At 50.2% G+C, this 21,563-nt stretch overlaps 1 protein-coding gene across 1 annotated transcript in view; it reads left to right on the forward strand.

The window, feature by feature from the left end:
• Nucleotides 1-20,672, forward strand: part of epha7 (eph receptor A7) — a 110,366-nt gene extending 89,694 nt beyond the window's left edge. Inside the window, exons 7-17 of the mRNA XM_079255875.1 lie at nt 2,395-2,563; nt 5,195-5,303; nt 8,723-8,778; nt 9,502-9,627; nt 10,013-10,198; nt 10,335-10,396; nt 10,469-10,678; nt 11,011-11,160; nt 15,471-15,664; nt 17,039-17,194; nt 17,898-20,672. Of these exons, the coding sequence (XP_079112001.1) occupies nt 2,395-2,563; nt 5,195-5,303; nt 8,723-8,778; nt 9,502-9,627; nt 10,013-10,198; nt 10,335-10,396; nt 10,469-10,678; nt 11,011-11,160; nt 15,471-15,664; nt 17,039-17,194; nt 17,898-18,012 (1,533 nt within the window). The 3' untranslated portion in view covers nt 18,013-20,672. The remainder of the gene's footprint in view (nt 1-2,394; nt 2,564-5,194; nt 5,304-8,722; nt 8,779-9,501; nt 9,628-10,012; nt 10,199-10,334; nt 10,397-10,468; nt 10,679-11,010; nt 11,161-15,470; nt 15,665-17,038; nt 17,195-17,897) is intronic.
• Nucleotides 20,673-21,563: the final 891 nt, after the last annotated feature.

Consider the following 21,563-nt stretch of genomic DNA (forward strand, 5'->3'; position numbering starts at 1 on the left):
TCTCCCCACCGGTCGCCCCCCCACGTCCCCCCACCGGTCGCCCCCCCACGTCCCCCTACCAGTCGCCCCCCGCGTCCCCCCACCGGTCGCCCCCCCACGTCTCCCTAAAGGTCGCCCCCCCACGTCCCCCTACCAGTCGCCCCCCGCGTCCCCCCACCGGTCGCCCCCCCACGTCTCCCTAAAGGTCGCCCCCCCACGTCCCCCTACCAGTCGCCCCCCGCGTCCCCCCACCGGTCGCCCCCCCACGTCTCCCTAAAGGTCGCCCCCCCGCGTCCCCCCACCGGTCGCCGCCCACGTCCCCCTACCAGTCGCCCCCCGCGTCCCCCCACCGGTCGCCCCCCCACGTCTCCCTAAAGGTCGCCCCCCCGCGTCCCCCCACCGGTCGCCGCCCACGTCTCCCTACCGGTCGCCCCCCCGCGTCCCCCCACCGGTCGCCCCCCCGCGTCCCCCCACCGGTCGCCGCCCACGTCCCCCCACCGGTCGCCGCCCACGTCCCCCTACCGGTCGCCCCCCCGCGTCCCCCCACCGGTCGCCCCCCCGCGTCCCCCCACCGGTCGCCCCCCCCGTGTCCCCCCACCGGTCGCCGCCCACGTCTCCCTAAAGGTCGCCCCCCCGCGTCTCCCTACCGGTCGCCCCCCCGCATCTCCCTAAAGGTCGCCCCCCCGCGTCCCCCCACCGGTCGCCCCCTCACGTCTCCCTACCGGTCGCCCCCCCCCGCGTCCCCCCACCGGTCGCCCCCCCGCGTCCCCCCACCGGTCGCCGCCCACGTCTCCCTAAAGGTCGCCCCCCCGCGTCCCCCCACCGGTCGCCCCCCCACGTCCCCCCACCGGTCGCCGCCCACATCTCCATAAAGGTCGCCCCCCCACGTCCCCCCACCGGTCGCCGCCCACATCTCCATAAAGGTCGCCCCCCCGCGTCCCCCCACCGGTCGCCGCCCACGTGTCCCCCCACCGGTCGCCCCCCCACGTCTCCCTAAAGGTCGCCCGCCCACGTCCCCCCACCGGTCGCCGCCCACGTCTCCCTACCGGTCGCCCCCCCACGTCTCCCTACCGGTCGCCGCCCACGTCTCCCTACCGGTCGCCCCCCCACGTCCCCTACTGGTTGACCCACCCCCCACTGGCTCTGACCAAACAATCGCTACGTTTCCATGGGAGTTTTAATTCCTGTTTAATTCCAAATAAAAGTTCATTCTGCTTTAAACGGATGAAAAACGACCATGTAAACACTTCATTCCTAATGCTAATCTCTATCCGGAATGAAACTTAATCCCGATGTAATGTCTGGTTTATTCCCATTTTAATCCCAAACTACTGAATTCCTCTGTCATGTAAACCTTCATTCCACTCTAAGTTAATTCTGGTCGTTCTGAGCATGCTCGTTACCTTGTCCTGTCCCGATGACGTTGTTTTACCTCCGTGTTCGGTGGTCTTTCTTTCCTCTCCTCCTCAGTTGCTGCAGAAAGTGGAGTAGTATGCTGGTGTTGAGCTGCTACTTCACATTTAGAATAAAAATAGCAGAAACTGGTTCTTATTATGTAGTTTTTACAAGTGAAAAGACAAGAAGCAGGGAGCCAGCTTTGTTTATATCCGGTATACGTCATACGTCACGTGCACCCTCTGTCCAATCAGAACCCTTCCCAACCCGCCGCTCTGAAGAGGAATTAAGGACGGGTTTCATGTAAACCTTCATTCAGAATTATTATCTTCATGTAAACTTGGAGGAGAACCCGTTAATTCTGAATTATTAATTCTGAATGATTCAACATCCTGTAAGCGTAGCCAACGTCTCGTCGAACAGATCCATCTGGATTCTAGCTCACCTTTACATTTCTAGATAAGCTGAGGACAGGATGCATGCAGACCAGAGGTCCACGCCTGCGTCAGGGTGGCAGGCCCGACCCCCCAGGAGAAGCTGTTCTGTTCGATAGAGCTCAACATGATCTTCATTCTACACAGTCCTTTTCATATTCTTCCAGTTTGTCAGACTTGGCTTTGCAGTGGAGGAAATGCCACCCTGAGCTGAAACGGTCTGAAACAGATCTAACAGCTTCACCGCTGTTATGTCTGAAACTATCCACAAGCTGTAGGCAGGTGGAGTTAGCAAAGAAAAAGTTTTAATTGCTTTTAAAGAGCGGCTCGGAGCAGTTAAGCGGCTAACGTGACAGGTCTCTGATGGGATTAATGCTGTGGAAATATGCATTATACTAAATCTACCAAGATGATTGTCTATCTCTGAAGAAAGCCTCATTTAAATATATAATATGTAAATTAGTCTGAGATGTGTGTTTTCATCCCGCATGGTCACAAACTATCTGCAGTTTATGAAAACAGCTCTGTCACTGCAGCTTCATGTTACGCTTTCAGCAAAAACTCAGATGGTGCGACCTGTTTGCAGGACCAGAAGGACCGGATCTACTCCACGGTGAGATCCAAATCCACCTCGGCCACAGTCAACAACCTCAAGCCCAGCACGGCCTACGTCTTCCAGATCAGAGCTTTCACACAGGCAGGATTCGGCACCTTCGGCCCCAGACTGGAGATCACCACCAAGGAGGAGGCCACAGGTAGGCCTGGGATGACCAGCATGGCTTCCTCTCAGTAACACGTTACCTGTTGTCTGCTCTGCGTCTGTCCATCAGAGCAGCTGTCAGTCAGACCTCATGTTGTCATTCTGCATGAAAATCCAGCAGAATCCGGACCATCAGGTAAAGTCTGTCGGGCGTCTGCTGCTGTTTGTTGGAGAAATGAGGATTTCCAACGATATCAGCGGCGCTAAAACACATCAGGCAGAAACATGTCTGGTCATCAGTTATATCTGCAGACAAAGTTCATAAAAATCCTTTCAGACTTTTGTCTCGGTTCTAGATAATATTCCTGCCTTGAAATATTATTTTTCTTTTGGGTTTCTGTACGTTTATCAGGTTCCTCCACGTCCACATCAGCCGAGTCCGTTTGGGGAAATGTGAACGCTCCAAACTGATTCTGATTCAGACCAAAGAACCGGACTTGAAACGGACCGAGACCTGCGTTTGTAGGCGGATCGAGTCCGGTTGTTTGGTCCGGATCAGAACTCGTTTCAGATTTCACTAAACGAAGCGACTTTCCCAGCAAACGGACTCGGATCGGATCTAAAGGCTGATGTGGACGTAGGAAAGGGTTTACATGTCTGCCATCATGTTTGTTAGACATGCAATGATGCTGACATGTTCTCGCTACGTTCCCTACGAAGATCCCAAACCAGAGCAGGACACTGAAGCACAAAGAAATCCTTCTGCAGGAAGAGATGGAAAGCAATCATGTTCCTTCCTGCAGACAGGAGAAGAGGTGTCTCAGACAGAAACCCAGCAAAGCTTCATTCTCCGCGGAAAACTGAAGGAAAGGCGCCATTCTGAGCTACAAAAACTCCAGAAAGAGCAGCAGATGCAGACAACGCTGCTTCGTGGAGTTCCCAGCCCTCCATGTATGCCTGCACAGCCTGCTGGTGTTCCAGCGACGGCGGCAACAGGGAAACCATTTGCTTTCAAGCAAACCAAACACAAATTGCTTTGACTTTATGCTGACAACAGCTTCCAGGAGAAATCACTGAGGACAAGCTGCTGTAGAGCCACAGGGATCAAGTCATTTCAGTCTAATCAGTTCCATCAGTGTCGCGAGTTTCCCCTCTGCTGCTGCAGCGTCAGCGCTAACTTTACCCACATAAACACATGCTCTTCTTTAGCTCCAACACATTCTGGTCCAGTTCGGCCATAAGCTGGCGGTCCAGTCGGAGTCCTGCAGCTCGGCCACAAGCTGGCGGTCCAGTCGGAGTCCTGCAGCTCGGCCACAAGCTGGCGGTCCAGTCGGAGTCCTGCAGCTCGGCCACAAGCTGGCGGTCCAGTCGGAGTCCTGCAGCTCGGCCACAAGCTGGCGGTCCAGTCGGGGTCCTGCAGCTCGGCCGTAAGCTGGCGGTCCAGTCGGAGTCCTGCAGCTCGGCCACAAGCTGGCGGTCCAGTCGGGGTCCTGCAGCTCGGCCGTAAGCTGGCGGTCCAGTCGGAGTCCTGCAGCTCGGCCGTAAGCTGGCGGTCCAGTCGGGGTCCTGTAGCTCGGCCGTAAGCTGGCGGTCCAGTCGGAGTCCTGCAGCTCGGCCACAAGCTGGCGGTCCAGTCGGGGTCCTGCAGCTCGGCCGTAAGCTGGCGGTCCAGTCGGAGTCCTGCAGCTCGGCCGTAAGCTGGCGGTCCAGTCGGAGTCCTGCAGCTCGGCCACAAGCTGGCGGTCCAGTCGGAGTCCTGCAGCTCGGCCACAAGCTGGCGGTCCAGTCGGGGTCCTGCAGCTCGGCCGTAAGCTGGCGGTCCAGTCGGGGTCCTGCAGCTCGGCCGTAAGCTGGCGGTCCAGTTGGAGTCCTGCAGCTCGGCCACAAGCTGGCGGTCCAGTCGGGGTCCTGCAGCTCGGCCGTAAGCTGGCGGTCCAGTCGGGGTCCTGCAGCTCGGCCGTAAGCTGGAGGTCCAGTCGGAGTCCTGCAGCTCGGCCACAAGCTAGCGGTCCAGTCGGGGTCCTGCAGCTCGGCCGTAAGCTGGCGGTCCAGTCGGGGTCCTGCAGCTCAGCCACAAGCTGGCGGTCCAGTCGGGGTCCTGCAGCTCGGCCGAAAGCTGGCGGTTCAGTCGGAGTCCTGCAGCTCGGCCACAAGCTGGCGGTCCAGTCGGGGTCCTGCAGCTCGGCCGTAAGCTGGCGGTCCAGTCGGAGTCCTGCAGCTTGGCCACAAGCTGGCGGTCCAGTCGGGGTCCTGCAGCTCGGCCACAAGCTGGCGGTCCAGTCGGGGTCCTGCAGCTCGGCCGTAAGATGGAGGTCCAGTCGGAGTCCTGCAGCTCGGCCACAAGCTGGCGGTCCAGTCGGGGTCCTGCAGCTCGGCCGTAAGCTGGCGGTCCAGTTGGGGTCCTGCAGCTCAGCCATAAGCTGGCGGTCCAGAATGGGAACCAGTTCAAGCTGAATGTGCCTTAGTGTGAGATGAAGGGCGTTGCCGTCTGGGACGATTAAGCCCACTTTCTGAAACAGTAGAGCCGTGTGTAGAAAGGCTCAAAAATAGAAGCCCCTCCTCCTCCTGGGCTCTGTGGCAGAGGGCGGGGCCAGTTATCCCCCTCCACGATGCTCATTGGGACTTAATTCCTGTCTGCCTGCAGATGGCTGCTCTCAGCCAGTGTCTCTGTCTCCTGTGTCTTCAGCGGCCATTGTCTCCAGTGAGCAGAACCCCGTCATCATCATAGCGGTGGTGGCAGTGGCGGGGACCATCATCCTGGTCTTCATGGTGTTCGGCTTCATCATCGGGAGAAGGTACGCTCTCGCGGGCCCCATTGACTCTCCGCTCCTGTGAGTCTGCGCTTGTCAATTAGCCTTTCTCTCACTCACAGGCCTCCACGTCTGTGGAGTTGTCACACGCACACACACATACACCCATCATCTTGTGGCATGCTGTGCTAATGGGTTATGATGTGCTTCTTTCTCCCATCATCATCATCATCATCATCATCTTCATTTTCATCATCACAACAAAAAATTAAAGCAAATTCTGTGGAGACGTTTTGATACAAGTAGTTCAATAAAGCTCCGAGGCTGAGGCCTGCATTTCTGTGTGTGGGTCTGTGGGTGTGTGTGGGTCACACACACACGTATACAGTGTATGTGTATGTAGTGTAATGAGCGCGTAGCATATACACATAGTGCAGTGAGCGCGTAGCATATACGTGTAGCGTAGTGAGCGCATAGAATATACATGTAACGCAGTGAGCGCGTAGCATATACGCGTAGCGCAGTGAGCGCGTAGCATATACGCGTAGCGCAGTGAGCGCGTAGCATATACGCGTAGCGCAGTGAGCGCGTAGCATATACGCGTAGCGCTGTGAGCGCGTAGCATATACGCGTAGGGTAGTGAGCGCGTAGCATATACGCGTAGCGTAGTGAGCGCGTAGCATATACGCGTAGCGTAGTGAGCGCGTAGCATATACGCGTAGCGTAGTGAGCGCGTAGCATATACGCGTAGCGTAGTGAGCGCGTAGTATATACCTGTAGCGCAGTGAGCGCGTAGCATAAACACGTTGCGCAGTGAGCGCGTAGCATATACACGTAGCGCAGTCAGCGCGTAGCATTTACGCGTAGCGCAGTCAGCGCGTAGCATATACACGTAGCGTAGTGATATACAGTGATATAGCATAGTGAACGTCATGTAACAGTAGTACTGTCATGTAACAGTTTTGCTATCATGTAACAGTAAAACTGTTACATGATAGCACTACTGTCATGTAACAGTAGTACTATCATGTAACAGTTTTACTGTCATGTAACAGTAGTACTATCATGTAACAGTTTTACTGTCATGTAACAGTAGTACTATCATGTAACAGTTTTACTGTCATGTAACAGTAGTACTATCATGTAACAGTTTTACTGTCATGTAACAGTAGTACTATCATGTAACAGTTTTACTGTCATGTAACAGTAGTACTATCATGTAACAGTTTTACTGTCATGTAACAGTAGTACTATCATGTAACAGTTTTACTGTCATGTAACAGTAGTACTATCATGTAACAGCAAAACTGTTACATGATAGTACTACTGTCATGTAACAGTTTTATTGTCATGTAACAGTACTATCATGTAACAGTTTTACAGTCATGTAACAGTACTATCATGTAACAGTTTTACTGTCATGTAACAGTAGTACTGTGATGTATTTAATAATAACTTATTGTAGTGTAGTGTAGTGTTAGTGTAGGTAAAAGTACACAAAGTAAAACTTGTTCATTTGACATAATTTATGCGATTGAAGTAAACTCTCGTCGACGTGAATGTTCTTCATTTATCCGACGGTATGATTGGTTGTTCTATGGAAGGAACAAACTATTGAAGCTTGTGATTGGCTCTAAATGATCAGGTTTACATCGAGGCTTAGATGGAAGCAGATGATTGGCTGTCCCCTAAAGGGAAAAGCCGAAAGCAAAGAAGAAGAACTTGGAAACGTAGTGACATGGCGTCCTTTCCACGCTGCGTCTCCCTGAGGTTGTTTTGTTTGTTTATTATCCTGTAAATAAATTCAGGGTAAAATCACAAACATGGAGCAGCTTTCCTGCAGCATCTAATGATTTAATGACAACGTTTTAGGAAGTTCTTCAAATGAATAAATAAATTAAACTCAGTGAAAGTCTTGAGATTAGCAGGAAGGAAGGTGCCCACAAAACTCGTCTCTCTCTCACACACACACACACACACACACACACACACACACTAGGGCTGGGCGATATATCGAATATACCAGAGATATCGTGGCTAGTCCTCTGTGCGAATATAGAAAATGCCTATATTCGTCATATTGGAGTATCCTGTTGTCAAGCAGGTGTTTTTAGCTGTGGGCGGGGTTTCCTCCCTCCTCCTCGACTCTGCACCGCTTTGCACAGACAGTTAAAGCAAGCGCACCTCGTTACGTACATAACGTGAGCTACGTGCTACGTCATGAGAGGCAGCGTGGAGCCACTTTCTCGCTAAATCTGGCGACTTTTTGTGAAAAGCGACACGTCTATTGACTTTTACAGGAGTTATTGGAGACTTTCCTGATGTTTTGGCGACTGACTTTAAAGCGCATATTGTAAAGTTATTGTCAGAAGGAGAGTCTCTCCCCGTCCTAAAGCACTCAGTCGCTCCGGCTGCAGCTGCAGCCAGTCAGAGGAGCAGAGAGGACACCTGCACGACTCCACCTACAGTCACAATGAACAGCCAAATCCGCCACTGATCCCGCTCTGGATTACAGAGTGGGACGTAAATTACAGTTTTTCATGTCACGCAAAAACAATTAATTCTATTTGATTACATTCACAGCCTCTGTCACTTACTCACCTCATCCACTGTGTGTGACACAAGCATATTTATCTGGCTCCTCATGTCTCTAGAAAGTACAGAAAGGAGTGGGAATCAAACCCTGAAATAAAAACTGGCTGAAGCCGTTTATTGGAGACGATACGAGGACATTCTGCCTGGATTATAAGACTGATTTCTACGCTAAACTCTGCGATTAAAAAAAATACACAACAAGTCAAAAACGTATCCATAAAGCAAAGCCTTATAATAGTTCATCATTTGAAAAGTCCCCCCTAGAGCACCTATTTTCATACGTTGCATTTATTACATCATGCAAAGGCACTTTATTTTGTTTTAAAATGACATGTTTCTGCCACTGCTTTAACTGTTCAATAAATACGGTTTTGATCAGTTTGCTTCGTTACAATTTCATCCTTTTGGCATGAATGTTTAAAATCAGCATATCTTAATGCAGTATGAACAATTATGTTTTAATGGAGACACAAAATCATCTTACTGATGTGACTGTATGCACCAAAGCATTCATTCAAGGCTGAGGTAAATATCGAGATATATATCGTATATCGTGACATGCCATAAAAATATCGGGATATTACTAAAAGGTCATATCTCCCAGCCTTAACACACACACACACACACACACACGCACACACGTCCACACGGAGTGTGTCCATCCCCCATGCCACCAGCCTGTTGAGCTGGCGCTCCGAGCAGCATGACAGGGCTGTCTGCATGTCCACGCCAGCGCATGTTTCATGATGTTTCTGCTGCAGATGGAGGTCTTCACTGATTGGTCTTGTTCTGCATTCGTCACCACGGTAACTCTGGCAGTTTATTTCCCATAAGCTGATTCCGCCACTCTCTTCCTTCTCCCCGTGCAGGCACTGCGGGTACAGCAAGGCGGACCAGGAGGGGGACGAGGAGCTCTATTTCCAGTGTGAGTGTCTGCGTTCATCAGCAGACTTTAGCTCCGACTTTAATTCCGACTTTAGCTCCGACTTTAGTTCCGACTTTAGCTCCGACTTTAGTTCTGACTTTAGTTCCGACTTTAGCTCCGACTTTAGTTCCGACTTTAGCTCCGACTTGACTTTAGCTCCGACTTTAGTTCCGACTTTAGCTCCGACTTTAGGTCCGACTTTAGCTCCGACTTTAGCTCCGACTTTAGTTCCGACTTTAGCTCCGACTTTAGCTCCGACTTTAGTTCCGACTTTAGCTCCGACTTTAGCTCCGACTTTAGCTCCGACTTTTGTTCCGACTTTAGCTCCGACTTTAGCTCCGACTTTAGCTCCGACTTTTGTTCCGACTTTAGCTCCGACTTTAGCTCCGACTTTAGTTCCGACTTTAGCTCCGACTTTAGCTCCGACTTTAGCTCCGACTTTTGTTCCGACTTTAGCTCCGACTTTAGCTCCGACTTTTGTTCCGACTTTAGCTCCGACTTTAGCTCCGACTTTAGCTCCGACTTTTGTTCCGACTTTTGTTCCGACTTTAGCTCCGACTTTAGCTCCGACTTTTGTTCTGATGCTTTACCGGGGGGGTTATCAAGGCGTGTATCAAGGTGTATCGGGGCGCGTATCAGGGGGCGTATCAGGGTGTGTATCTCAGGGTGTGTATCTCAGGGTGTGTATCTGACCATACCCGTAACCCTCTCACCTTTTTACAGTTAAATTTCCAGGCACCAAATCGTACGTCGACCCTGAAACCTACGAGGACCCCAACAGGGCTGTCCATCAGTTTGCCAAGGAGTTGGACGCCTCCTGCATTAAAATCGAGCGAGTTATTGGAGCAGGTGAGCCCGTCCCGCGCCGCTCCGTGGCTGCATGTTCTCATACATCATGCTGACAGGAATATTTACACCCTGAGCGGGGATGCAGCTTCATGCATCCTGTATTGATAGAGCGATCGCAGAGAGGAGGAGAGTTCATGGTCATGAGTGTGTGGTCTGCATGTGGTAGCGGCAGAGATAACCACAGCTGCTACGTGGGCTTCACGGAGCCGCTCCGTGACAGCGTATCTTATTATAGGTCTGCCTTGTATCCCCCCGAGCATAGCAAGGTGTCGCATTCTGGCTCTGCAGCTGCTTTGTCTCAAAATACTTCTTAAATTTGTCATGGTGAAGCGCTTGATCCGCTCTTTTATTGTCTCTGTGACTGCGGCCCCCTCCACCCTCCCAGGAGAGTTTGGGGAGGTGTGTAGCGGGCGGCTGAAGCTGCCCGGCAAGCGGGACGTGTCCGTCGCCATCAAGACGCTGAAAGTGGGCTACACGGAGAAGCAGAGGCGGGACTTCCTCTGCGAGGCCAGCATCATGGGACAGTTTGACCATCCCAACGTCGTCCATCTGGAGGGAGTGGTGACCAGAGGTACGCCGCCGCCACCACGTCCACCTCCTGTCTGACATGTTTTCGTTTCCGTGGCGCAGACAGGAAGTGGACGTTACAATGAGCAGCTCCAACTTCGCGGAGGTTTTTATGAATCGTTCTGCTCCTCTCCCTTCAGGGAAGCCCGTCATGATTGTCATTGAGTACATGGAGAACGGCTCGCTGGACGCCTTCCTCAGGGTGAGTTCCGCCTGTAGCAGCCGCCATTCCTCCTCAACATGGCTGACCTGCCTGTCTTTCCCCGCTGTGCAGAAACACGATGGTCAGTTCACTGTCATCCAGTTGGTGGGGATGCTGCGGGGCGTAGCGGCAGGCATGAGGTATCTCGCCGATATGGGCTACGTCCATCGAGATCTGGCTGCACGGAACATCCTGGTCAACAGCAACCTCGTGTGTAAAGTGTCGGACTTCGGCCTGTCAAGGGTGATAGACGACGATCCCGAGGCGGTCTACACCACGACGGTGAGTCAACGCTCAGCACAACGAGCAGTGTGAACGCCAAAGTGTATGCAACACGTAGGACCAGTCTGCATCGGGCCTGTAGACCTGCATCCCGGTCTGCATCGGGCCTGTAGACCTGCATCCCGGTCTGCATCGGGCCTGTAGACCTGCATCCCGGTCTGCATCGGGCCTGTAGACCTGCATCCCGGTCTGCATCGGGCCTGTAGACCTGCATCCCGGTCTGCATCGGGCCTGTAGACCTGCATCCTGGTCTGCATCAGGTCTATATCCCAGCTCTCCGTCGGCGTCTCATGTTTTCCCGCTGCGCTCTGACTGGCAGCTTTTCTCTACAGGGTGGGAAAATTCCAGTCCGATGGACCGCACCAGAAGCCGTCCAGTACCGGAAGTTCACCTCGGCCAGCGACGTGTGGAGCTACGGTGTCGTCATGTGGGAAGTCATGTCCTACGGGGAGCGTCCATACTGGGACATGTCCAACCAAGACGTGAGTCACCTCTTAACTCCAGTACGAAGATGATGATGATGATGATGATGATGATGATGATGATGATGATAGAAATGATGGTGATGATGATGATGGTGATGATGATGATGATAGTAATGATGGTGATGATGATGGTGATGATGGTGATGATAGAAATGATGGTGATGATGATGATGGTGATGATAGAAATGATGGTGATGATGATGATGGTGATGATGATGATAGTAATGATGGTGATGATGATGGTTATGATGGTGATGATGGTGATGATAGTAATGGTGATGATGATGATGATGGTGATGATGATGATGATAGTAATGATGGTGATGATGATGGTGGTGATGATGATGATGATAGTAATGATGGTGATGATGGTGATGATAGTAATGGTGATGATGATGATGATGGTGATGATGATGATGGTGATGATGATGATGATGGTGATGATAGTAATGATGGTGATGATGATGGTGATGATGGTGATGATGGTGATGATGATGGTGATGATGATGATGACGATAATGATAGTAATGATGGTGATGATGGTGATGATAGTAATGGTGATGATGATGATGGTGATGATGATGATGATGGTGATGATGATGATGATGGTGATGATGATGGTGATGATAGTGATGATGATGATGATGATGATGGTGATGATGATGATGATGGTGATGATGGTGATGATAGTAATGATGATGATGGTGATGATGATGATGATGATGATAATGATGATGGTGATGATAGTGATGATGGTGATGATGATGGTGATGATAGTAATGATGGTGATGATGATGGTGATGATAGTAATGATGATGATGATGATGATGGTGATGATAGTAATGATGATGATAGTAATGATGGTGATGATAGTAATGATGATGATAGTAATGATGGTGATGGTGATGATAGTAATGATGATGATGATGGTGATGATAGTAATGATGATGATGATGATGGTGATGATAGTAATGATGATGATAGTAATGATGGTGATGATGATGGTGATGATAGTAATGATGATGATGATGATGATGGTGATGATAGTAATGATGATGATAGTAATGATGGTGATGATAGTAATGATGATAGTAATGATGATGATGATGGTGATGATAGTAATGATGATGATGATGATGATGGTGATGATAGTAATGATGGTGATGATGATGATGGTGATGATAGTGATGATGATGATGGTGATGATAGTAATGATGATGATGATGGTGATGATAGTGATGATGGTGATGATAGTAATGATGGTGATGATGATGATGGTGATGGTGATGATGATGATGGTGATGATGATGGTGATGATGATAGTTATGATGATGATAGTAATGATGGTGATGATGATGATGATGATGGTTATGATGATGATAGTAATGATAATGATGGTGATGATGGTGATGATGATGGTGATGATGGTGATGATAGTAATGATGATGGTGATGATGATGATGATGATAGTGATGATGGTGATGATGATGATGATGGTGATGATAGTAATGATGGTGATGATGATGGTGATGATGATAGTTATGATGATGATAGTAATGATGGTGATGATGATGATGATGATAGTTATGATGATGATGATGATGGTGATGATAGTGATGATGGTGATGATGATGGTGATGATGATAGTGATGATGATGATAGTAATGATGGTGATGATGATGATGATGATGATATGATGATGATAGTAATGATGATGATGATGGTGATGATAGTAATGATGGTGATGATGATGATGGTGATGATAGTGATGATGGTGATGATGATGGTGATGATGATAGTTATGATGATGATGATGATGGTGATGATGATGATGATGATGGTGATGATAGTAATGATGGTGATGATGATGGTGATGATGGTGATGATAGTAATGATGGTGATGATGATGATGGTGATGATAGTGATGATGATGGTGATGATGATGATGATGATAGTTATGATGATGATAGTAATGATGGTGATGGTGATGATGGTGATGATGGCGATGATAGTAATGATGGTGATGATGATGATGGTGATGATAGTGATGATGATGGTGATGATGATGATAGTGATGATGATGATGATGATGATGATGGTGATGATAGTAATGATGGTGATGATGATGATGGTGATGATGGTGATGATGGTGATGATGGTAATGATGGTGATGATGATGATGATGATGATAGTGATGATGGTGATGATGATGATGGTGATGATGATAGTTATGATGATGATAGTAATGATGGTGATGATGATGATGATGATGATGATAGTTATGATGATGATCGTAATGATGATGGTGATGATGATGGTGATGATGATAGTGATGATGATGATAGTAATGATGGTGATGATGGTGATGATAGTAATGATGGTGATTATAGTGATGATGGTGATGATAGTTATGATGATGATAGTAATGATGGTGATGATGATGATGGTGATGATAGTGATGATAGTAATGATGGTGATGATGATGATGATGATGATAGTTATGATGATGATAGTAATGATGATGATGATGATGGTGATGATGGTGATGATAGTAATGATGGTGATGATGATGATGGTGATGATAGTGATGATAGTGATGATGATGGTGATGATGGTGATGATAGTAATGATGGTGATGATGATGATGGTGATGATAGTGATGATAGTGATGATGATGGTGATGATGGTGATGATGGTGATGATAGTAATGGTGGTGATGATGATGATGATAGTAATGATGATGATGATGATGGTGATGATAGTAATGATGGTGATGATGATGATGGTGATGATAGTGATGATGATGGTGATGATGGTGATGATAGTAATGATGGTGATGATGATGATGATGATAGTAATGATGGTGATGATGATGATGGTGATGATGGTGATGATAGTAATGATGGTGATGATGTTGATGATAGTGATGATGATGGTGATGATGGTGATGATAGTAATGGTGGTGATGATGATGATGATGATGATAGTAATGATGATGATGGTGATGATGGTGATGATAGTAATGGTGGTGATGATGATGATGATGATAGTAATGATGATGATGATGATGATGATGATAGTAATGATGGTGATGATGATGATAGTAATGATGGTGATGATGATGATGATGGTGATGATAGTGATGATGATGGTGATGATGGTGATGATGGTGATGATAGTAATGATGATGATGATGATGGTGATGATAGTAATGATGGTGATGATGATGGTGATGATGGTGATGATGATGATAGTTATGATGATGATAGTAATGATGGTGATGATAGTGATGATGGTGATGATGATGGTGATGATGATAGTTATGATGATGATAGTGATGATGGTGATGATAGTGATGATGGTGATGATGATGATGATAGTTATGATGATGATAGTAATGATGGTGATGATGATGATGGTGATGATGGTGATGATGATGATAGTTATGATGATGATAGTAATGATGGTGATGATAGTGATGATGGTGATGATGATGGTGATGATGATAGTTATGATGATGATAGTGATGATGGTGATGATAGTGATGATGGTGATGATGATGATGATAGTTATGATGATGATAGTAATGATGGTGATGATGATGGTGATGATGATAGTTATGATGATGATAGTGATGATGGTGATGATGATGATGGTGATGATGATAGTTATGATGATGATAGTGATGATGGTGATGATGATGATAGTTATGATGATGATAGTGATGATGGTGATGATGATGATGATGATAGTTATGATGATGATAGTAATGATGGTGATGATGATGGTGATGATGATAGTTATGATGATGATAGTGATGATGGTGATGATAGTGATGATGATGATGGTGATGATGATAGTTATGATGATGATAGTAATGATGGTGATGATGATGGTGATGATGATAGTTATGATGATGATAGTGATGATGGTGATGATGATGATGGTGATGATGATAGTTATGATGATGATAGTGATGATGGTGATGATGATGATAGTTATGATGATGATAGTGATGATGGTGATGATGATGATGATGATAGTTATGATGATGATAGTAATGATGATGATGATGATGATGATGATAGTTATGATGATGATAGTAATGATGGTGATGATGATGATGATGATGATGATAGTTATGATGATGATAGTAATGATGGTGATGATGATGATGATGATGGTGATGATAGTGATGATGGTGAGGATGATGATGATGATGATAGTTATGATGATGATAGTAATGATGGTGATGATGATGATGACGATGTAATCATGATGGTGAGGATGATGATGATGTGTTCCAGGTTATCAAAGCGATAGAGGAAGGCTACCGCCTCCCAGCGCCGATGGACTGCCCCCCAGGTCTACATCAGCTCATGCTTGACTGCTGGCAGAAGGATCGAGCCGAACGGCCCAAATTCGACCAGATAGTCGGCGTCCTCGACAAGATGATCCGCAATCCGAACACCTTGAAAACCCCCGTGGGAACGTGCACGAGGTAAGCGCACGTGGCCTTTACGTGGAAATTTTTGCGCTCGCCGTGGCACCTGTCACATGGTTCCTGTATGCAGTCTCGTCTTCCCGGTTTATTTATTAACGTCTCGCCTCTGTCTCCGTCTCGTCTCGGCTCGACTCCTGCTTGTCACTGTCTCCGTCTAGTCTCTGTCTCCGTCTCCTGCTTGTCACTGTCTCCGTCTAGTCTCTGTCTCCGTCTCCTGCTTGTCACTGTCTCCGTCTAGTCTCTGTCTCCGTCTCCTGCTTGTCACTGTCTCCGTCTAGTCTCCGTCTCCTGCTCGGCTCGGCTAGGCTCGTCTCCGGCTCCTGCTTGTCACTGTCTCCGTCTCGTCTCTGTCTCCGTCTCCTGCTTGTCACTGTCTCCGTCTAGTCTCGGTCTCCGTCTCGCCTCGGTCTCCGTCTCGTCTCTGTCTCTGTCTCCTGCTTGTCACCGTCTCCGTCTAGTCTCCGTCTCCTGCTCGGCTCGGCTCGGCTCGTCTCCGTCTTGGCTCGTCTCCGTCTCGCCTCTGTCTCCGTCTCGTCTCGGCTCGACTCCTGCTTGTCACTGTCTCCGTCTAGTCTCTGTCTCCGTCTCCTGCTTGTCACTGTCTCCGTCTAGTCTCCGTCTCCTGCTCGGCTCGTCTCCGTCTCGCCTCTGTCTCCGTCTCGTCTCTGTCTCCGTCTCCTGCTTGTCACCGTCTCCGTCTAGTCTCCGTCTCCTGCTCGGCTCGGCTCGGCTCGTCTCCGTCTTGGCTCGTCTCCGTCTTGGCTCGTCTCCGTCTCGCCTCTGTCTCCGTCTCGTCTCGGCTCGACTCCTGCTTGTCACTGTCTCCGTCTAGTCTCTGTCTCCGTCTCCTGCTTGTCACTGTCTCCGTCTAGTCTCCGTCTCCTGCTCGGCTCGTCTCCGTCTCGCCTCTGTCTCCGTCTCGTCTCTGTCTCCGTCTCCTGCTTGTCACTGTCTCCGTCTCCTGCTCGGCTCGGCTAGGCTCGTCTCCGGCTCGTCTGGTCATGTCTCGTCTCGTCTCGTCTCTGGCTCGTCTCGTCTCTGTCTTGTCTCCGTCTCGGCTCGTCTCCTTCTCGTCTCGGCCTGTCTTCATCTCGGTTCATCTCTTTCTCGTCTCCGCCTCGTCTCGTCTCTGTCTCCGTCTCGCCTCTGTCTCCCTCTCGTCTCTGTCTCCGTCTCCTGCTCGGCTCGGCTCGTCTCCGGCTCGTCTGGTCATGTCTCGTCTCGTCTCGTCTCTGGCTCGTCTCGTCTCTGTCTTGTCTCCGTCTCGGCTCGTCTCCTTCTCGTCTCGGCCTGTCTCCGTCTCGGTTGTGTTTACAGCAGTATGTTTCCGTCCACATGGGACATAAAGGTCTGTCTGTGTCCGTCCTGCAGGCCCATCAGCCCGCTGCTGGATCAGAGCACGCCAGACTTCACGTCTTTCCGCTCGGTGGCCGAGTGGCTGGACGCCATCAAGATGGAGCGATACAGAGACAACTTCACAGCCGCTGGCTACAGCTCCTTAGAGTCTGTGGCCCGGATGTCCATTGAGTAAGTCCATGTGACATCCTCGGGGGGGGGGGGATCACATCTGTTTCCTGTCCAGGTGTTTCCCAGTATACTGGATTTATTCCCAGTATACTGGATTCATTCCCAGTATACTGGATTTATTCCCAGCATACTGGATTTATTCCCAGTATACTGGATTTATTCCCAGTGGATTTATTCCCAGTATACTGGATTTATTCCCAGTGGATTTATTCCCAGTATACTGGATTTATTCCCAGTGGATTTATTCCCAGTATACTGGATTTATTCCCAGTGGATTCATTCCCAGTATACTGGATTCATTCCCAGTGGATTTATTCCCAGTATACTGGATTAATTTCCAGTATACTGGATTTATTCCCAGTATACTGGATTCATTCCCAGTGGATTTATTCCCAGTATACTGGATTAATTTCCAGTATACTGGATTCATTCCCAGTAAACTGGATTCATTCCCAGTACAGTGTCTGACGGGACGGAAACGTTTTACTGGTTAAATGGGAAAGACGTCCCCGTGTGTGGATAGACGTGGTTCCGCTCCACACCGCGGTTCCAGGTGTTTTCTGTGTGTCAGATTAATCGTCTCCACGCCGCCTCTCGGCAAGTTGAAAAGCAGAAAGGTGGAACGGCGTGCGGTGTGTCTGTGGGAGGTCTCCAGCGCGAGACGTGATGAGCTGATGAAAGGCGTCTCTGTCCCGTCTTGCAGGGACGTGATGAGCGTGGGAATCGCACTCGTCGGCCATCAGAAGAAGATCATGAGCAGCATACAGACGATGAGAGCCCAGATGCTGCATCTGCACGGGACGGGCATCCAGGTGTGACGGCACGACGACCAGCGAGGACGTTACGAGGAGCAGCTCCTTTGACACGCGGCGTGAAGGCCACAGCGAGTGGCGTGCGACTCCTGCTGCGTCTGGAGTCGAGTCGTTCCTCAGAGAGCGGCTGACGGCGGTCTCCTCTGGGGGCGCCAGACAGGAACTGGACCAGGAGCTGCAACAACACGCCTGACTACCTGGATGAGACTCCTAATGACTCAACATATCAGCGGGCGTGGGGGCGGAGTTCCACGCTCGCGTCTCTTTATCTTTATGGATGGTTTCTGTGCAGGAAAGGACGAAGACGTCTGCTCCGTTCCTTTTCCTGGATTGTCCCTTTTCTCTGCGGCGCCGCAGCACGCTGCTCTTCTTCTGCTTTGGACGTGACAACAGGGTAAACGTTGGAGGTGCAGATGTCATGGAATTATTTGTGCTGAGTTGTGTTTTTTTCTTCTTTTCACGGCGTGAAAGCCCGTCGTTCTGGTTCCCGGACCGCCGCCGTGGGGTTTACATGCGGTCAGAGGTTACAGCGAGGATCCTCCGACAGCGGAGAGATCCCTGCTGGTCATCAGCGTAGCATACGGTGTGTGTGAGCAGATAGAAGATGTACTGGATCTGCAGCTCCTGCTTGTTTTAACATCATTCTGCCTGAAATGTTGCACACAGGTTTGTTTTGGTTCAGTTGCAAACATTATGTGAAAAACTGCCTTAATAACCTTTATATTTAGCTTTGCTGCTATTTTCCTGCAGCGCCGACGCTTTCGACGCCTCATTCAAGGTTTCTTTGCTTTGGTATTTTCTTTTCCTTCTAGTGTGATGTCCTTTTCCCTGAAACTTGATCTGTGTGCTCCAACGGACGTCAGGAATGACGCAGTCCGGCAGGAGGAGATGGAACTACATGAGCAATAATTACCTGAGATTTTCAAGGTGCTAGGCAGAAATGCATGCATGTGCTGCACTCAGACAAGCCGGCAGGAGAGCAAAGCGATGTCCCTCTTTGACCTGAAACATTCTGCTTCGTGCTCAGAAAACTGCCGTGCCAAGTCATCAAATGAAATAATCATGTCGTATTTGGCCGCTCTGATATGCTAAACGTCCAGCGTGGCGTGGAAATGGCGAGCTGAGCGGCTGCACAGATGAAAGCGCCACCGTTTGAAACTCTAGAAAGGTGCCCATTAGCCACGCCGACATCATTTTCTGACACCCCCCTCCCCCTAGAAATCAAAGGCCCCTTCAGGGTTTTGGTTTGAAATTGCAGGAGCAGATGATGGAGGCAGCGACAAACACAGACGGCCGCGTTAGCGCGCTCCATGGCCGCTCTGCAGGAAGCCTCTGTGCTGCTCCGGAGATGTGGCGGGACATGGCTTCTGAAGAGCGCTGCTCTTTTCTTCCGGGCCTTCATCTGCAGAGCAGACAAGCTCAACGCCATAAACCTGCCATCTGAAGACGAGAAAGTTTCACTTTCCTTTGATAATGAAAGTCGTTTACGGAGCGGAGCCATCGCTACTTCCGTCGCCGCGGCCGCAGCCGAGAGCTGCTTCTTCTTCAGCTGAAGCAGCAGACAGCGTTAGCTCCACAACACACGGCGTTCGCTGGTTTCCGTGTCCTTGCAGATGGAGCACGTCTCCTGCATGGCGGGAAACGTGCTTCCAGAGAAGCAGAGAAATGCTCCGCTAGCGACGATGCACGCCACTTTCCCCGCCAGCTTCACCTGAACACACTCTTCCTGTAGAGCCTTTTCTATCCCCTCTGTAAAGCGACACCAGGAATTAGCCCTGACCGAAGCTCTTTGTGACGTTTCATGGGAACAGCTGAGCTCAGCAGCTGGGCCTCAGCCAGAGCTCTGAATGGAAGCAGACGTAAAGTCCTGCACTCAGCACAAAACTCCCCGTTTCCCAGGCCGCGGCCATCCCTCGCCCCCCCACTCCTCAGGCCGTGCTCGGATGTTAAACCCAGGCCCAAGCTGAGGCCCCTCCCTCCCTGGGGTAAACCCCCCCAACAGCTGTTTTTTAATGCGTTTGTTCCCTCCTGTGCTGGGGAGGCAGCAGTTCAAGCCAAATTGAGATTAACGCCAGGGTACAATCGATTCCGCATCACCTGCAGCTCTCCTCCGGCACGAGCCGCTTCACTGTTCCAGCTCGGTCCGGCCCGCTTCTTCAGGTTCCTCCGCTCGGGAAGACAAATGTTTTCTTCTGTTTCAGCCAAAAGAAAAAAGTTAACTATGAAACCCCCAGAAAGTGCTGATGATCTCCCCGTCTGAAAGGAGCCTGGCGGCTCTGGACGTTTCTGGACGTTCCTGGCAGGTTGGCGGACGTTTCCGGCAGGACGGCGAACGTTTGCGGCAGGATGTTTGCGGCAGGACGGCGAACATTTGCGGCAGGATGTTTCCGGCAGGACGGCGAACGTTTGCGGCAGGACGTTTCCGGCAGGACGGCGAACGTTTGCGGCAGGATGTTTGCGGCAGGACGGCGAACATTTGCGGCAGGACGTTTCCGGCAGGACGGCGAACGTTTGCGGCGGGACGTTTGCGGCAGGACGGCGAACATTTGCGGCAGGATGTTTCCGGCAGGACAGCGAACGTTTGCGGCAGGACGTTTCCGGCAGGACGGCGAACGTTTGCGGCAGGACGTTTCCGGCTGGTTGGCGGACGTTTCCGGCAGGACGTTTCCGGCTGGTTGGCGGACGTTTCCGGCAGGACGTTTCCGGCAGGACGTTTCCGGCTGGTTGGCGGACGTTTCCGGCAGGACGTTTCCGGCAGGACGTTTCCGGCAGGACGTTTCCGGCAGGACGTTTCCGGCTGGTTGGCGGACGTTTCCGGCAGGACGTTTCCAGCAGGACGTTTCCGGCAGGACGTTTCCAGCAGGACGTTTCCGGCAGGACGTTTCCGGCTGGTTGGCGGACGTTTCCGGCAGGACGTTTCCAGCAGGACGTTTCCGGCAGGACGTTTCCAGCAGGACGTTTCCGGCTGGTTGGCGGACGTTTCCGGCTGGTTGGCGGACGTTTCCGGCAGGACGTTTCCGGCTGGTTGGCGGACGTTTCCGGCAGGACGTTTCCGGCTGGTTGGCGGACGTTTCCGGCAGGACGTTTCCGGCAGGACGTTTCCGGCAGGACGTTTCCGGCAGGACGTTTCCAGCAGGACGTTTCCGGCAGGACGTTTCCAGCAGGACGTTTCCGGCAGGACGTTTCCGGCTGGTTGGCGGACGTTTCCGGCAGGACGTTTCCAGCAGGACGTTTCCGGCAGGACGTTTCCAGCAGGACGTTTCCGGCAGGACGTTTCCGGCAGGACGTTTCCGGCTGGTTGGCGGACGTTTCCGGCAGGACGTTTCCGGCTGGTTGGCGGACGTTTCCGGCAGGACGTTTCCGGCAGGGACAGCTGCGATCTGAGGGGTCTTTGTATATGTTCTACTTGTAAAACTTGTACATTTTATTTATATTGTTTTTTTTACACGTATTACTCAGTAGAGCTCTGCATACAGTGAAGATGCACTATATTTTTCTATCTGGCAGATGAATTATTGTCACCCAGGAGACTCAGTTGTACATCGTTTTTCATTTAG

This window comes from Telmatherina bonti (genome assembly GCF_933228915.1).
Source record: "Telmatherina bonti genome assembly, chromosome: 16".
Classification (NCBI taxonomy): Eukaryota; Metazoa; Chordata; class Actinopteri; order Atheriniformes; family Telmatherinidae; genus Telmatherina; species Telmatherina bonti.